General features: G+C 39.6%; 1 protein-coding gene across 5 annotated transcripts; it reads left to right on the top strand.

The window, feature by feature from the left end:
• Positions 1 to 554: 554 nt before the first annotated feature.
• On the top strand, positions 555 to 18,035 carry LOC112056860 (zinc finger protein ZFMSA12A). Of its 5 annotated transcripts, XM_052890328.1 has the most exons (13): positions 555 to 692; positions 2,785 to 2,895; positions 3,820 to 3,912; positions 4,836 to 4,970; positions 5,666 to 6,386; positions 9,132 to 9,216; positions 11,560 to 11,707; positions 12,313 to 12,492; positions 13,709 to 13,849; positions 15,378 to 15,578; positions 16,228 to 16,406; positions 16,555 to 16,597; positions 16,648 to 18,035. In XM_052890328.1, exons 2-12 carry the CDS (start codon positions 2,836 to 2,838, stop codon positions 16,586 to 16,588), a joined length of 1,977 nt encoding a protein of 658 aa, XP_052746288.1. In that variant the 5' UTR covers positions 555 to 692; positions 2,785 to 2,835; the 3' UTR covers positions 16,589 to 16,597; positions 16,648 to 18,035. The 5 variants fall into 5 exon arrangements, with proteins under 5 accessions (XP_052746288.1, XP_052746289.1, XP_052746285.1 ...); XM_052890329.1 differs by having other exon boundaries at positions 9,141 to 9,216; positions 16,228 to 18,035; XM_052890325.1 differs by having other exon boundaries at positions 16,228 to 18,035.
• Positions 18,036 to 18,133: the final 98 nt, after the last annotated feature.

The following is an 18,133-nucleotide window of genomic DNA, read 5'->3' as shown; positions in this document are numbered from 1 at the left end:
TGTTGGTAAACAGTGCACATCGAGTAGGGCTTTAGTAATACTTATGTTAAAGAAGACTAAATGTATAGAATTGTAAAATAACTAATAGACTTTATAATATACTTCACATTATATATTTTACTCTTACAATGATATAATCATTAAACAAACAAGCCCAATAACATATAGTATATAGGTATAGTCGCCTATACAGCATACCCTATGTACGTCTCAATACACTCACAGCTAAATTAGAAAGTTGCGCACTAAAGGTGCGCACCAAAAACGTGACACTTTTTCGTTAGTTCAGTTGGTTTTACCCCTCGGATTTTTCTCATACCGGGCGCCTTATATATAAAAAATCGATTCTTAAGGAGTAAACTCCAAAAAAACAAAATTACTTTAGCCCCCAGAGGCTGAAATGGTGGTTTAGCCATGCTGTGGAACGCAAAAAGCAAGAGTAGTAGTAGTCAGAAGGTTACTTTTTCACAAAAAGGTTCCTTTTTTTAATACTTCGGGTAACTTCTCATAAGATCCAACTGGCAACACTGCAGCTGACAGGAAATTGTTTTGTTGTCCCCCGTCAAGTCAATCAACAGCAACGTGAAAAAAAATTAAAATGAAGTCGGAGGACAAAATGTTGAACGATTTTCTGCTTTGGTAGCCATTTGTGGCGACTCAGAGGCATAAAAATTCCTCTGAGTTTAATAAAGGTCAGTAATTTAAGTGTTTTATAAAATCGCGTGTATTTGTGTGGTCTTTCCTGAAAGAATCTGATATAAAAGATTGAATGGTAATATAAAATCTGCTGCAAAGAGGATTTAATTTAAGTATCTAGGAGGAAAGAATACCTCAATACATTAAATTATGTCAAAGCTCAAAAGTTCAACTTCAAATCAAACAAAACAAAAAGTGAATTAATAATAGGCTTACAAAAATAAATATTTATATTATTGTAAGTTAATCAGAACTAAGAACTTATTTGTTAATCTCAAAATTCTTAAAGATGTATCAAGAGTTTTATTAATCAAGTGTAAATTTAAACAAATGCCAATCCTATTTTCATAAGCCTGTACCCTACCTTTCTAATTTTTATTCAGAATAGTTCTTAGATATTAAATACATTTAGTGAATAGATAATAAGTGTTTAACAATTCCTGTATAGATCAGCTGAAAATTGCTGAAAAACATGCAAAAGAAAATCTAATTTTCATTTATGTAATTAAACAGTTGCTATGAAAGTAAGTTTCAACTTCAATATTACAAAGTTAGCCCAGTGGATACAACCTCTGCCTCCAATTCTGGAAGGTGTAGGTTTGAATCCAGTCTGATGCATCTCCAACTTTTCAGTTATGAGCATTTTATGAAATTAAATATCAAGTGTCTTGAACGGTGAAGTAAAATCATCGTTGGGTACCTGCATACCAGAGAATTTTCTTAAGTGTCTGGCTGTTTTAATGGCCCGCGTGGTGAACTATTTGGCTTAACCCCTCACATTCTGAGAGGAGACTCGAGCTCAGCAGTGAGCTGAATATGGGTTGATAATGATGATGTTTACCTTACAACAATTAAATAATAATAATAATTTTTCTTTATTAAGGATAATAATCCACATACAAAAGTATAATAATTTAAATATACGTCGTAAATTACACGGTATGATATCTTATAATTAATGAAAAATAAAAATAAAAATAATTTGTAATAAAATTGCACGTCATCTTATATGATGAAATAAGATGGACATAAAAAGCTTTAAACCAGTGTTGTGGATTCATAATTATTATGTAGGCCATTGAAATAGTCTGTTAAGTAATTTTTTTTAAAGAATATTAACTATATTGGCCATATCTTTTAAATATGACCAATATTTTCATTTCCCTCCAACTAGAAAGACTGCATTAGGAGTGGGTACATCAATAGACCAAAGGGGTGAGGATTGAACCACCACCCCTTGTTGATGGGTCTGACCGCTCTTACTGTTGAGCTATTGAGGCTCTAATTATAATTCCTTATGTAATTTAATCTGAGTCGGCCATGCAGAGGCCAGTGTAGCAATAGGGATGATGACAGTTTTTTAAATTGTATATAAATTAAGAGTATACTAATAGTAAAGCAATTTTGTAAAAGTAACAGGGTATCTGCGATCATTACTTTCGGAGCTACAGGGATTTAAAGAGTCAGATTTCCGGCGCTGCCGCGGATCCCTGAAAAACGCCCCATACAAAATGGCTCGAAATAATGACGTCATAGGCAATGTAATGATCTTTAGATTTGTATGCGCGTTCAAACAAAATTACTAATATCTTTGTTATTTGTGCGTTTATGCTTATAGTTCATATATTAAAAAATGTCACATTTAATGTAAGGAAGCTAAAACTGTATCAATTTTTATCTAATTACGATAAAATATTTTTAATAGTTTTTGAAATTTTATAATCTCATTTATTTTGCCAATATCCAGACAATCTTTGCTTTTTATGTATAAATTAGTTAACATTGACCCAATTTACCCGAATGTATCATAAAAATCAATATATTCAAACCTAGTCATCATCCCCATTTTGCTTAATACACCAAAAAATCTCTTTATTATTATTATATTAGAATATCATAGTTTTTTGAGCTTAGTTTGTTATGTAAAAATACTAAAGTAGTTGAAAGATATAAACTAAGTTTTCTGAGGAATAACTAAATTTGCAACAGTGGGTTAATAATACGTACAACAGCCAAACCTTAGTGGCCAAGTGCGGATAAGGCCCAGGAAGAAAAAAGAAGTGGGTTAATAATGATGTTCCTTTCTAGGGTTAAGAACTCTGATCAGTTGTGGCCTGTGATCTGACTGAATTGTGAACCATGGAGCACGACTACTCGGTTGACGTTACTGTAATGCCAAGCAGTATGTCAACAGTTCAGGTACTTAAACAAGTATATTATTATTATTTTTAAAGTTAGCCCTTGACTACAATCTCACCTGATGGATGATGTAATCTAAGGTGAAAGCGGACTAATTTGATAGGAGTAAGATCACTCTCTGTGCGAATGTGGTTTGGACGAAGGCTCAGTTTCCCATATCCTCTTCTCTTGTCCTAAACTTCTCCACCCCCTATATGACGTTCTTCCTCCTAAATTCCCATGTCCTTTAAATGTTGAGTGTTTGTTAATGTCTGTGTTTAGTAACTATTGTAAATTTATATGTAAATATATTCAATGTAATAACATTAAGCTGTAGATATTATGTGTATGTGCTAACAATATTAATTTTGTGTTCTTTCAGAATGTGACTAACAACCACACTAACAAAAAAAAAAAAAAAAAACCGCTATTTATAGTGTCAAAATTAAGCTGATTAATAATCAATTCTTGATTCCCAGCTTACACCGATCAACCTCTAAAAGTGTGTCTTCCTTACCCACGCGACATTGGCGAAGTAAATTGTACCCAGTTGGTACAGCAGCAAGCCATAAAATCAAAAATTGAATTGAAGATGCAATCCACACTCCTTTACTTTCTACACGACATTGTACTTCCTTGCTGTTAGAGTGGTAACTAGCCACGGCCAAAGCCTCCCACGAGACAAACTGTTAATGTTGATGTTTTTGGCTGGTGGGAGACTTCAGCAGTGGCTAGTTACCACCCTACCGGCAAAGATGTACTGCCAAGCAATTTAGTGTTCTGGTATGATGCCGTGCAGAAACCGAAAAGAGTGTGGATTGTTGTTGTGTACTCCTAACAAGTTAGCCTATTACCATCTTAGATTACATCATCACTTACCATCAGGTTAGATTGTGGTCAAGGGCTATTGTAAAGAATAATAATGAAAAAATGAATGTTTTTCAGTTCTGCATGATATGCCTGGGTACTGACAGCAAACTATACCCTGCCAGCAAATATTACTTGGATGTGGAATTTAATTGTCTCACTGGAATTTCAGTATGTTATTTTTGTTTTTTATTCTCTTATCTTAATACTACTGTATAAATATAGAATTTATATTTATACTTCATTTCATCATCATCACCATTAACAGCTGATGGACGTCCAATACTGGACATAGGCCTCTTGCATGGGCTTCCAAACCAAATGTTTTTGAGCCGCCAGCATCCAGCAGCTCCTTGCAACCCGCATTGATGACCTTGCTCCTAGTGGTGGGACCACCAACAGTGCACTTTTCATTGCAGGGTCGTTACTGCAACACCTTGGGACCCTAACATCCATTGGCTCTTCGAACTATGTGGCCTGCCCATTGCCATTTCAGCTTTGCGACTTGCTGACTTGTGTCAGTAACTTAGTTGTCTGCGGATCTCTTCATTTCTGACACTTCATTTCATCATTATCAACCCATATTTGGCTCACTGCTGAGCTCAATTCTCCTTTTGGAATGAAAGTCCACCATGCTGGCCCAATGCAGATTGGCAGACTTCACACACTATGTTTTCGTTCACCGATTGAGACATGTGATATTTAATTTCTTAAAATGCACACAACTGAAAAGTTGGAGGTGCATGCTCCGGACCGGATCCAAACACCTCAATAAGAATATAATAGGAAGCCTCAATAGCTCAACGGTACGACCGATCAGACTTATCACCGAGGCGTGATGGTTCGATCCCCGCCCCATTGGTCTATTGTCGTACCCACTCCTAGCACAGTCTTTCCCGACTAGTTGGAGGGGAATAGGAATATTGATCATATTATAAAAGATATAGCAAATATTCTTTTAAATAAAAAAAAATAAAAAACACATTCCGGTATCTGAGGCACAGGTCATCCACTGGGCTATCACGGCTTTTACGGATACCAAGTGATTATTTTATTTACTATGTGTGTATGTTATCTAAGTATTTGTCTTGCAGTTGCAGGAAGAAATGAGATTTGTGCCACAGTTCTGCACAGAGTGTGCACAGAGACTGGTGAACTGTGGCAAGTTCAGGGAGAAGAGTCTGAGAGGTTATCATTTGCTGTCACAGTTACTTGAGAGCCAAGAGTCGGTAAGTGTCTTCTCTACAGGTTAGCCCTTGACTATATACCTCAGACCAATTATAGAAGGACCAGTCATCATCATCATTATCATCCCATATTAAGCTCAATCCTGAGCTCGAGTCTCCTCTCTGGATGAGAGGGGTTAGGCCAATAGTCCACCACGCTGGCCCAATGTGGATTGGCAGACCTCACACAAGCAGATAATTTAGAAAATTCTCTAGCATATCTGGGCTGTGATAGTCCAGTGGATATGACCATGATAGCCCAGTGGATATGACCTCTGCCTCTGATTCTGGAGGATGTGAGTCTTCGACAACCTCACAAAATTTACCTATCGATAATATTAGTATGGATATAATATATATAACTTTACTATTAAGTTCTTTGGTTCTTCTGAAGAGAAGAAGAACCAAAATTACAGTCCAATGAGTCACAAAGCTGAAGTGGCAATGGGCACAGTTTGAAGAGTGCTGGACGTTGGGGTCCCAAAGTGCTGGAATGGCGACCCCGCACTAGAAAGCGCAGTGTTGGTCGACCCCCCACCTGGTGGACTGACGACATCAAGCAAAGCAAGTAGCTGACATTTGCTGGACGCAGGCGGCTCAGTGTCGTGATGTTGGCAAACTACAAAAGGCCTATGTCCTGCAGTGGACTCCATCGGCTGATATGATATGATGATGATGATACTATGTATATTTTTCAGTTAACAATCAAGAATCTTAAATCTATAAGTCGAGCTGACAACAATTTAGTGTCAGATATTGTCACTAAAATATCTGAACCAAACCATTGGGACCTAAAATTGGTTCACAACAAAATATCCATAAAGGGAGAAACCGACGAATCAGACAATGAATCAGTTAAATACGTAGGTGGCAATTTTCAAAAATCTAATAACAAAAATTGTGATGATGACATTTTTATCAAATCTGGAGATAAAATTAAAGATGTTCTAAATAAGGATATTTATGATATGGATAATTCTAGTGATGATGGGGTTTTTTATAATTATTTGAACAGCGATGTGGAATATTTAGAAGACGACATGGATGATGTGGTGAGAGCTTTAGCGAGAGATACTAAGGTAGATAGACTTACAAATAACAGAAATGGCACTAGAACAAATGATGATTATGCAGAGTACATATATATTGATGATGATGGAAATACTGATGAGAATTTTGTGGAAAAAGATGATTGTAGCACATTATTCGACAAACTGAAACACAGTGCAGATGGTAAATGTAATTTCGATGACACAAGGGATATGAATGGTGTCTTTTTGAATGGTCCAGAAATTAATAAAAGGAAACGAATTAAAGGTGCATTTTATGAAAGAAGTACAGGAAAAAGAGTTGTCTTTTTGAATGATAAATTGGATTTTGAAAAGGACAGCGATGGGTATAGTGAAAAGGGAAACAAAGGTATGAAAATTATTTTTTACACGCTCTATACACCGCGCTACGTTATTCGTCTTAAACCAAAATCCCACATAATGTACCCAATGTCTATTATCCATCAGTGTTATTAAAAAAAAAAAAAAAAAAAAAAAAAACAAAGTACAATTCAAGGAGTTACAATTGTTATAAACTTTCAAAAATCGATTATTTTAAAACATCCTGTATTTTCAAACATCTACCTACCTCCTCGCCGCAGTCACGTCGGCAGCCCGTCGGTCCCTTTGAGCTTTGAGGTCATTCACTTTAACCTATTTCTTTAAATTCAATGTTATTTTATTTACGGGTGTTAACCCGTACTAGACCTGTGTCGATCGCGATTGATCGAATCTCTGATACCCGATCAGTACTAATGCGTGAGCGAGTGCCGCGGTCGTCAGCGCCTCAAATAATCTGCGAACGATTTTTGTTCACCACACTGAATTGGACTTGTAACAATTATCTGGATTGAATACTCGTCGGTCAGTCGTACAACATCACTCTACAGAATAGCAACCTAAAATCCGATCAGTTTGGAATTTTAACGGCCTTCGTGGCGCAGTGGTGTGCGCGGTGGATTTACAAGACGGAGGTCCTGGGTTCGAACCTCGGTTGGGCCGATTGGTGTTTTGGTCCAGGCCTAGCTGGTGGGAGACTTCGTGGCTCGTTACCACCCTACCGACAAAGACGTACCGCCAAGCCGTGGATTCAAATACTCCTCCTAATAAGTTAGTCCGTTTCCATTTCAGATTGCATAATCACTTACTACACTACCGTCAGGTGAAATTGTAGTCGATGGCTAACTTGTAACGAATAAAAAAAGGGTTCCAATTCATGTCCTACGGATGTTCAGTTTAAGACTCAAGTAACTACATACTTTAAGTCGAGTCGTAACGATACACAAAACACGAAAGACCCGTGACCCGGATGATCGAATTATTAAGACCCAACCAATCACCTTGCGTTATAAGAAACGATCGAAAGATACATTTCTTACCTGTACCTATTTTTGGATATTGCCGACAATAGTTACGGGTTAGGCGGCGAGCGGCGTTATCAAAAAGGAAACCGCAAAAGACTAGGGCTTGCTATTTTTTAAAATATCGGATTCTCGATATATCGATAATTTCAAAATAAATTTTTCGGCTAAATGAAAACTTTTAACAATTAAGTATTTATTATACTTCACTATTTTTTTATGTAACTAAATTGACAAGTAAATTAATACGATTAAACATGTTTAAAGTTTTGTCTGAGGGTAAAGTAGTGTATACTATCTGAATACATTACGTTTTACTTATTTCAGTGACATTTTCGATAAAATGCAATTAAATAAACTAAAATTTGAAAAACGTAATAAAGTATAAATAAAGTAAAGTAGATTATGTTTGATAATGTTTTAGTTTAAATAATTTGCGAGGGATATAAAAAAATTAAAAGTTGTTAAAAATATCTAGTATCGATATCTACGTTTCAATATCGAACTATCGATATATCGTCCATAAAAATATTAGTAATGAATACTTATCGCTATTAAGTGATAATGTCGATATTTTGATATATCGATATTTTATTAACAGCCCTAGTAAAGACACTGCCGCCGAATAGGTGTATCAAAAACAGTAGGTATGTAGGTATTAAACAACAAAATTTCTGAAACTAGGTTAAAGTTCATTAACCTCTTCTTTCCAAACAGAATGAAACAGGATGTTCTGAAGTTTTTTCATCAATTTAATTTTTTTTTTTCGATAGCGTGTGAATGTGCTTCAGCTTATTTTTAATATTACTATAGAGTTTCTCGTAATGGATACATACATGTCGCGGCGGATTATAGACGCGGCCGGTAGCACGGTGTATTGGCAAGAAAATCTTGGAATCTCAATTTGACCCACTTCCCACGTCTCAAACAGCCAGTCCGCAATCTTGGGGAGGCCGCCATATTGGATTTGTAATGACGTTTCTTAGCTAGTCATGTATTGTCATCAGAACTCAGAGCGTGTGCAAAATTTCATCCTAATCGAAGACCGGGAAGTGGGTCAAATTATGATTCCAAGATTTTCTTACATACATAGTTACAAGCTAATATATGCGTGTTAAAGGAGATGGTCCAAAATTGTATGGAGCCCTCAGTCATTGTACCCTGGCGGAAATAAAAGGAGATTTTTGATTAATATTTTTAAACAAATCTACGAATATACTTTAACTAGCTGACGCCGCGTGGTTCCCGTTCCCGTAGGAATACAGAGATAATATAGCCTATAGCCTTCCTCGATAAATGAGCTATCTAACACTGAAAGAATTTTTCAAATCGAACCAGTAGTTCCAGAGATTAGCACGTTCAATCAAACAAACAAACAAACAAACTCTTCAGCTTTATAATATTAGTATAGATTCTTTCAAAATAATATACATTATTTCCCAAGAAAAGCCACATTAATAAGGATAATAATGGCGGATAGATGACGTTTTCAATGCAGTAGTCGATTTGACGTTTGCTGTCAATTGTCATGTCATAGTTGCTCTATGGGCGCCATCTTGATATAACTCAAAAACTTGGGTTTTTATTTTATTTATTTCTTTTTATTAATGTAAGATTTGTTCACTTTAATAATTAATAAATTTTAATAAAATCCTTTTATTTTTTTTAAATTTTAATGATACAGGGTACAAGAGTGGATCTGAAATGGACCATTTCCTTTGTTAAAATTAATTAATGAATTAAATTTTTGTTAGTTTTTCCAGTTAAAAGTGAATCATACCTGTCATACAAAAAAGAAGATGAGAAATACATGTGTCCACACTGCGGCGATGAGTTCAGGTTAGTGATACCCAAAGATTTTATAATATAGATATGTCACCAGCAAGGCCAAACTGAGGCGCACACAGGTGGCTAATGGGGATGATGACTAGGTTTGAATATATTGATTTTTACGATACATTCGGGTAAATAGGGTCAATGTTAACTAATTTATACATAAAAAGCAAAGATTGTGGATATTTGCTAAATAAATAAGATTATAAAATTTAAAAATCTATTAATTTTTTTTTATCGTAATTAGATGAAAATTCATACAGTTTTAGCTTCCTTCCATTGAATGTGACATTTTTCAATGAATGAACTATAAACATAAACGCACAAATAACAAAGATATTAGTAATTTTGTTTGAACGCCCATACAAATCTAACGATCAGCGAGCCAACGACGTCACTAACTCGTGCCATTTTGTATGCCCCATACCAATCCCTAAAATTCCTGTAGCTCCGAAAGTAATGATCGCAGATACCCTGTTACTTTTACAAAATTGCTTTACTATTAGGATACTCTTAATTTATATACAATTTAAAAAACTGTCATCATCCCTATTAAGATAATTCTCTGATATGCAGGTTTCCTCACGATGTTTTCCTTCACCGTTTGAGACACGTGATATTTAATTTCTTAAAATGCACACAACTGAAAAGTTGGAGGTGCATGCCCCGGACCGGATTCGAACGCACACCCTCCGGAATCGGAGGCAGAGGTCATATCCACTGGGCTATCACGGCTCATATAAAAACTATATATACATAAATATATAATGTAGGTTGACACAAAATTGTGCATCTGTGCGCCTCAGTTGAGTCGCTGAATTCAGATCACTTTCTGCGGTGATTTTGAAGACACATAACATATCTATTAGTAGAAAATAATATAATTTTAATATTGTAAACCTTGATTTTGACATTTTAATTATTTTATTATTATTGTAAATTTTTGGTAAATTATTTTAGACTAGCGGACGCCCGCGACTTCATCCGCGTGAAAGTCGTTGTAAACTTTCAACTACCCCTACCCTACCCTACCCTACCTCTACCCTACCCCTACCCTACCACTACCCTACCCCTACCCTACCCTACCCCTGCCCTACCCCTGCCCTACCCCTACCCTACCCTACCCTACCCCTACCCTACCCCTACCCTACTCATTAAGGCTGCACTTCAAAAGTAAACTATAACCTGCCCAGGAGTATGTAGAATAATTGTACCAAGTTTCGTTAAAATCCGTCCAGTAGTTTTTGTTTCTATAAAGAACATACAGACAGACAGACAGACAGACAGACAGACAAAAATTTTACTGATTGCATTTTTGGCATCAGTATCGATCACTAATCACCCCCTGATATTTTGGAAATATATTTCATGTACAGAATTGACCTCTCTACAGATTTATTATAAGTATAGATTGTAGGTTAATCTTTTACTTTAAGTTTTTAACCGGACTCTGCAGTGTTGTGAATGCCTGTAAAAGATGGCTGCAGTAGTTCAAGAATTTTGTAACTCACTTATATACAGGAAGAAAATTTTTTTTGTGCGGATATTTTTATATTTTGTACATAAACAAAATTTAATGATCACGTATTTTTTCTTTTTTTTTTTAACTCAAAAATAACAAAATTATCGTTAGCTAAAGTTATTTACTTTTGAACAGAATTTTAGGGTCACCCTATTGTGCGTTTATTTTATTTTCGTTTGATACCTAAAGAACGTCACCAGATCACTTTTAAGCTGAATATATCTTGTTTAGTAATAATATGTACATTATTTTGTTATTTTAGAGACATAAATTAAAAAAAAAAATTACATAAAATGTATCGAACTGTTTGTAGATTTATATTCTATTAATGATACAGAACCACGAAAAAAAATATCCGCACTAAAGACCGAATCACCCTGTATAATGTTTTCTGCTGTCATTGTTGGCGTTACAAATAAATCTATACTAATATTATAAAGAGGAAAACTTTGTTTGTATGTTTGATTGTAATGAATAGGCTCAAAAACTACTGGACCGATTTTAAAAATTCTTTCACCATTCGAAAGCTACATTATCCACAAGTAACATAGGCTAAATTTTATACTGGAAAAAATAGGGTTCCGTAACATATTTGGCTTTTTCTGACACAAGGTGTAAAAAAATCAACCAGAAAAGTAGGGTAGGGGTAGGTAGAAGTAGGGTAGGGGTAGGATTAGGGTAGTTGAAAGTTTACATCGAGTTTCACGCGGACGAAGTCGCGGGCGTCGGCTAGTAAGTAAATAAATAAATAAAATCTTTGATTTCACTGTGCTGCTTGTAAACTCATTCTGTATCATTCTCTATTCTGTGATTCTATGCTATTGCAGGCAGAAGACCTCCTACATGAACCACACATGCAGTCGTACCATCAAGGACAAGGTGTGCCCGTTCTGTGGCTTCTCCTTCATCGGAGACAAGGGCCTGAAGATGCACCTGGTGAAGAAGCACCAAATAACTCCACCTGTTGATGCAGAGGTTAGTATGCAGATGGCCTTTGTGGTATAGTCGATTTACAGAGGTCCTGGGTTTGCTCTTGATTACAATCTCACCTGATGGTAAGTGATGGAGTGATGGTATTCAGCCTAAGATGGAAGCGGGCTAACTTGTTAGGAGGAGGATGAAAATCCACACCCATTTTGGTTTCTACACGGCATCGTACCGGAAGGCTAAATAGCGTGGCGGTACGTCTGCCGGTAGGGTGGTAACTAGCCACGGCCGAAGCCTCCCACCAGCCAGACCTGGACCAATTAAGAAAATCTCAATCTGCCCAGCCGGGGATCGAACCCAGGTCCTCCGTTTTGTAAATCCACCGCGCATACCACTGCGCCACGGAGGCGCAAGTTGTTCGTTGAAAAATCGAAAAAAGTTGAAAAATCGTCGAAAATGTTCGTTTTTCTAAACTACTGTTTGATAATCTTCATAGATCAAGAATATACTTTATTGCTTGTGTAAAAAAGTTGGCAACCCTAGAGCGAGGGAACGACGCGTGACGTCATCTTTTTTCGATGTGCATCCGGCTCCATCGAATTACAAGACGTTGTCACGTCAAAAATATCTGAGGGTAGTTGTACATTTTCCAGAAGCTGAACGGTCCGACGTGCGGGGAGTGCGACATTCGCTTCGAGACCGCCGCCGCGTACGCACGTCACATGAGCGTGTCGCCCAAACATGGCGACGCGGATGCAGTGCGACTCATCAAGGTCTCGCAGATGAGGGCTATCAGACGCCCCCGGGGATACGGCGCCCTGGATTGTGAACATGTAAGTCATAATCATGCCGTGATAGCCCAGTGGATATGACCTCTGCCTCCCATTCCGGAGGGTGTGGGTTCGAATCCGGATCGGGGCATGCACCACCAACTTTTCAGTTGTGTGCATTTTAAGAAATTAAATATCACGTGTCTCAAACGGTGAAGGAAAACATCGCGAGGAAACCTGCATACCAGAGAATTATCTTAATTCTCTGCGTGTGTGAAGTCTGCCAATCCGCATTGGGCCAGCGTGGTGGACTACTGGCCTAACCACTCTCATTCTTAGAGGAGACTTGAGCTCAGCAGTGAGCCGAATATGGGTTGATGACGACGAAGTCATAATCAACCCATATTCGGCTAGCACGAGTCTCCTCTCTGAATGAGAAGGGTTTGGCCTTAGTTGAACGTGATAACGTCATAAGAAAATACTGATAGAATGGTTTCAATTTCAAATGAAAATGTTCGTTTTTCTAAAATACTGTTTAATAATCTTCATAGACCAGAATATACATTATAATAAAGAAACTCTGCAGCTTCATAATACTAGTATAGATTATATCTGACGTTTCGAAAGTGCTTGGTGAACTCGTCGTCCGTTATTAACCCATATTCGGCTCACTGCTGAGCTCGTGTCTCCTCTAAGAATGAGTGGGGTTAGGCCAATAGCCCACCACGCTGGTCTAATGCGGATTGGCAGACTTCACACACGCAGAGAATTGAGAAAATTCTCTGGTATGCAGGTTTCTGTTTTCCTTTACCATGTCTGCCAATCCGCATTGGGCCAACTTGGATTGTTGTGGGTTTGTAATATGGTCTGAGGTTTTTTATTGATTAGTAGTATTGGTAGATTACAAAAAATGGAAGTAGAGAAATAGATTTTAGTCGATAAAAAAACTTTTTAAAGAAAAATTTAAACGACTTCAATACAACATCGTACCTCTTATGTCCTTTCTTTTAATATTTTTCGTTTTTTAGAGTAATGCATCTTTGAAGTCGTTTAAATTTTTTGTTAAAAGATTTAAATTTTTTTTTAGTGTGTGTATGAACTGTCCGAAACCGATTGTCATGAAAATTAAATGGAATCAATCTGGGAGTATAAAGATTCAAACGAAAAAACAACTTTCAAAGTAGGTTGAGAAATGACTAAGTTATGAGAACTTACACGTGGAATTGAGAACCTTCTCCCTTTTTTTTTCAAGTCGATTAAATAAACATAATATTTGCAGTGCGGCGTCAGTCTGTCAACTGTCCGCGAGTACTCGAAGCACACCAAGAAGTGCGTCACAGCAGGGGACTGCGCCAACTGCAGGCAGGGCTCCGCCCCACGCTCGCCTGCCATTTGCGAACATTGTGGGAAAGCTTTCAAGGTGACACAAACATATTTACTTGGTATTTCCATTATTGTGATGGTATAAATAAGAGGGTATTTCATGAAATCGACTCAGTTGTTTGTTAGGCAGCGTGGATACCGTCATGCTGCTAGTCGCGTTAGTGATTAATACTCGATAAATACGTAAGGAAGTGATAAATACTCTAGGCTTAGTTTTTTCATTTTTATAATTGACAGAACAAGCAGGGAAGTGTTACGAGTTCCTGGATTATGGGTAATATGATGGTATAAATGAGAGGGTATTTGTTGGACTCAGTTGTTTGTTAGGCAGCGTGACCACCGTCATGCTGCTAGTCGCGCTAGTGATTAACTTACGTATGTAAGTGATAAATATTCGAGGCTTCGTTTTTTCATTTTCATAATTGACAGAACAAGCAGGGAAGTGTTACAAGTTCCTGGATTATGGGTAATATGATGGTATAAATGAGAGGGTATTTTATGGACTCAGTTGTTGGTTAGGCAGCGTGGACACCGTCATGCTGCTAGTCGCGCTAGTGATTAATACTCGATAAATACGTAAGTAAGTGATAAATACTCGAAGCACACCAAGAAGTGCGTCACAGCAGGGGACTGCGCCAACTGCAAGCAGGGCTCCGCCCCACGCTCGCCTGCCATTTGTGAACATTGCGGGAAAGCGTTCAAGGTGACACAAACATATTTACTTAGTTTTTTCACTATTGTGATGGTATAAATAAGAGGGTATTTCATGAAATGGACTCAGTTGTTTGTTAGGCAGCGTGGACACCGTCATGCTGCTAGTCGCGCTAGTGATTAATACGCACTAAATACGTAAGTGATAAATACTCGAGGCGCACCAAGAAGTGCGTCACAGCAGGGGACTGCGCCAACTGCAAGCAGGGCTCCGCCCCACGCTCGCCTGCCATTTGTGAACATTGCGGGAAAGCGTTCAAGGTGACACAAACATATTTACTTAGTTTTTTCATTGTTGTGATGGTATAAATAAGAGGGTATTTCATGAAATGGACTCACTTGTTTGTTAGGCAGCGTGGATACCGTCATGCTGCTAGTCGCGTTAGTGATTAATACTCGATAAATACGTAAGGAAGTGATAAATACTCTAGGCTTAGTTTTTTCGTTTTTATAATTGACAGAACAAGCAGAGAAGTGTTACGAGTTCCTGGATTATGGGTAATATGATGGTATAAATGAGAGGGTATTTGTTGGACTCAGTTGTTTGTTAGGCAGCGTGACCACCGTCATGCTGCTAGTCGCGCTAGTGATTAACTTACGTATATAAGTGATAAATATTCGAGGCTTCGTTTTTTCATTTTCATAATTGACAGAACAAGCAGGGAAGTGGTACGAGTTCCTGGGTTATGGGTAAAATCATGGTATGAATGAGAAGTATTTGTTGGACTCAGTTGGTTGTTAGGCAGCGTGGATACCGTCATGCTGCTAGCCGCGTTAGTGATTAATACTCGATAAATACGTAAGTAAGTGATAAATACTTAAAGCACACGTAAAATTGTTCCTTTTGCCTACAGAACGAACACGAGCTGAAAGACCACGTGGGCTCGCACTCCGGCATCAAGCCGTACAAGTGCAACATTTGCCAGAAGCGGTTCGCGTTCAGGGTGAACCTGACGCGCCACCGCCACCTGCACCTGGAGACGCGCCCGCGCTACCAGTGCGTGCAGTGCGGGCAGGAGTTCGCGCACAAGCAGAACACGTGGCGGCACATGCTGGTACGGTGCACTGGGTCTCGGAGACACCCACACCCACTTAGTCTCACACACAGCTTTAGACATATTCGGTCTCGCGAGCACCCACACAGTCTCATACGCAGCAACATCCACGGTCTAACGAACACCCACACTAAATCGTAGATACACCCACACACAGTCTCACACGCACCCACTTTTAAGTCACAGACACATCTACACTCTCGCGTACACCCACACTAAATCTTAGACACACCCATACAGTCTCACACGCACCTTTATTTATTTATTTTTTTTTTAACGTGGGGAAATCCTCATGGATACCTTCTCGCCACGGTGAGGCAAGAAGGTTATGTCTGACTTCAACCGACTATAACCCCACGGTGTTCCCACTCGCCGCCTGATGACTGAGCCACGGGAACATTTTATAAACTACCGCAACTCAGCCAGCAGTCTCACACGCACTGCTCTAACTCACAGACACATCTACGGTCTCTCGCACACTTACACTAAATCTTAGACACAGCTACACAAGCTCACACACACACTCTAAGTCACAGACACGTCCACTGTCTCGCGAACACCCACACTAAAGCTTAGATACACCCACACACAGTCTCACACGGACCCACACTAAGTCTTGTTACTAAAAAACGTTTAATTTGTTCCACAGTCTCACCACAGCACCGCACCGCAGCTGTACAAATGCGAAGTTTGCGGGAAGATGCTCACGACCGCCAAGTCCAAGCTCCAGCACATACAGCACGTGCACGAGGGGCTGCCGTGGCCCAAGCGAGTGCGTCCGCCGCGCGCCGCGCCCGCCGCCTGCAAGCGGCTAGTGCGGCACACCAGGCTGATCAACGCGGCCGTCTCCGACACACCGTAGTGCGTCCGCCGCGCTGTGAACATAGTGCGTCCGCTTCACTGACATCATAGTGCGTCCGCTTCACTGACATCATAGTGCGTCCGCCGCCTGCAAGCGGCTAGTGCGGCACACCAGGCTGATCAACGCGGCCGTCTCCGAGACACCGTAGTGCGTCCGCCGCGCTGTGAACATAGTGCGTCCGCTTCACTGACATCATAGTGCGTCCGCTTCACTGACATCATAGTGCGTCCGCCGCCTGCAAGCGGCTAGTGCGGCACACCAGGCTGATCAACGCGGCCGTCTCCGAGACACCGTAGTGCGTCCGCCGCGCAGTGAACATAGTGCGTCCGCTTTACTGACATCACAGTGCGCCCGCCGCCTGCAAGCGGCTAGTGCGGCACACCAGGCTGATCAACGCGGCCGTCTCCGAGACACCGTAGTGCGTCCGCCGCGCAGTGATCATAGTGCGTCCGCTTTACTGACATCACAGTGCGCCCGCCGCCTGCAAGCGGCTAGTGCGGCACACCAGGCTGATCAACGCGGCCGTCTCCGAGACACCGTAGTGCGTCCGCCGCGCAGTGAACATAGTGCGTCCGCTTCACTGACGTCATAGTGCGCCCGCCGCCTGCAAGCGGCTAGTGCGGCACACCAGGCTTATCAACGCGGCCGTCTCCGAGACACCATAGTGCGTCCGCCGCGCTGTGAACATAGTGCGTCCGCTTCACTGACATCATAGTGCGTCCGCCGCCTGCAAGCGGCTAGTGCGGCACACCAAGCAGATAAATGCGTCCGTTTCTGAGACACTGTAATGTCAGAACATAGTGCTTCCGTCTCAGAGTGTACATAGTGCGTCCATTTCTACGACACCATAGTGCGTCCGACGCAGACTGGACCCGTCTCGTCCAAGTGGCTAGTGCGGCACACGAAGCAGATAAACGCTTCCGTCTCCGAGACACCATAATGGGTTATGCATCCGTATCGAAGACACCATAGATCGTCCCAATTTGAGAGACCATAGTGATGGTTATGTATATTAATTATTTTGACGGCCTCCGTGGCGCGGTGGATTTACAAGACGAAAGTCCTGGGTTCGATCCCCGGCTGGGCAGATTGAGGTTTCCTTAATTGGTCCAGGTCTGGCTGGTGGGAGGCTTCGGCCGTAGCTAGTACCTACCGACAAAGACGTACCGCCAAGAGATTTAGCGTTCCGGTACGATGTCGTGTAGAAAGCGAAAGAGGTGTGGATTTTCACCCTCCTCCTAACATGTTATCCAGCTTTCATCTTACACATCATCACTTACCATTGGGTGAGATTTTAGTCAAGGGCTAATTTGTAAATAATAAAAATAATATATTGTACTTATTGTATTTTAAAAACATAGTTCTTCTATTTATATTTTAATTTAGTTATTAATACTTAAAGTTATTGACAGTTAAATAAAAGAATGTTATTAAAAATATAAGAGGTTTTATTTCTTTTTCAATCCAGTTCCTAAACAGTTTTGAACACAACAAAGTAATGTTACTTTATGTAAAATGATGATGTTAGATGATTGCAAAAACGAAAATACGATGAAAAACGACGTAGTGACTGATTACTTGAATGGTACACCGAGTTACATAATAACCCTGCAGTTCACTGACTTTCGTTTAACCGTCGTTTACGTAACCGGCCCGTCAAATGATTTTTTTTTTTATTTATTTATTAAGGAAA

This window comes from Bicyclus anynana, chromosome 27 (genome assembly GCF_947172395.1).
Source record: "Bicyclus anynana chromosome 27, ilBicAnyn1.1, whole genome shotgun sequence".
Lineage (NCBI taxonomy): Eukaryota > Metazoa > Arthropoda > Insecta > Lepidoptera > Nymphalidae > Bicyclus > Bicyclus anynana.
Note: the sequence above shows the minus strand (reverse complement) of the source record. Positions and strands in the feature narration are given on the sequence as shown.

Coding starts and splice junctions, on each gene's coding strand:
- LOC112056860 (XM_052890328.1), top strand. CDS start 2,836: ATGGAGCACGACTACTCGGTTGACGTTACTGTAATGCCAAGCAGTATG. Junction 11,708..12,312: donor CTCCACCTGTTGATGCAGAG/GTTAGTATGCAG, acceptor TACATTTTCCAG/AAGCTGAACGGTCCGACGTG. Junction 15,579..16,227: donor ACACGTGGCGGCACATGCTG/GTACGGTGCACT, acceptor TTTGTTCCACAG/TCTCACCACAGCACCGCACC.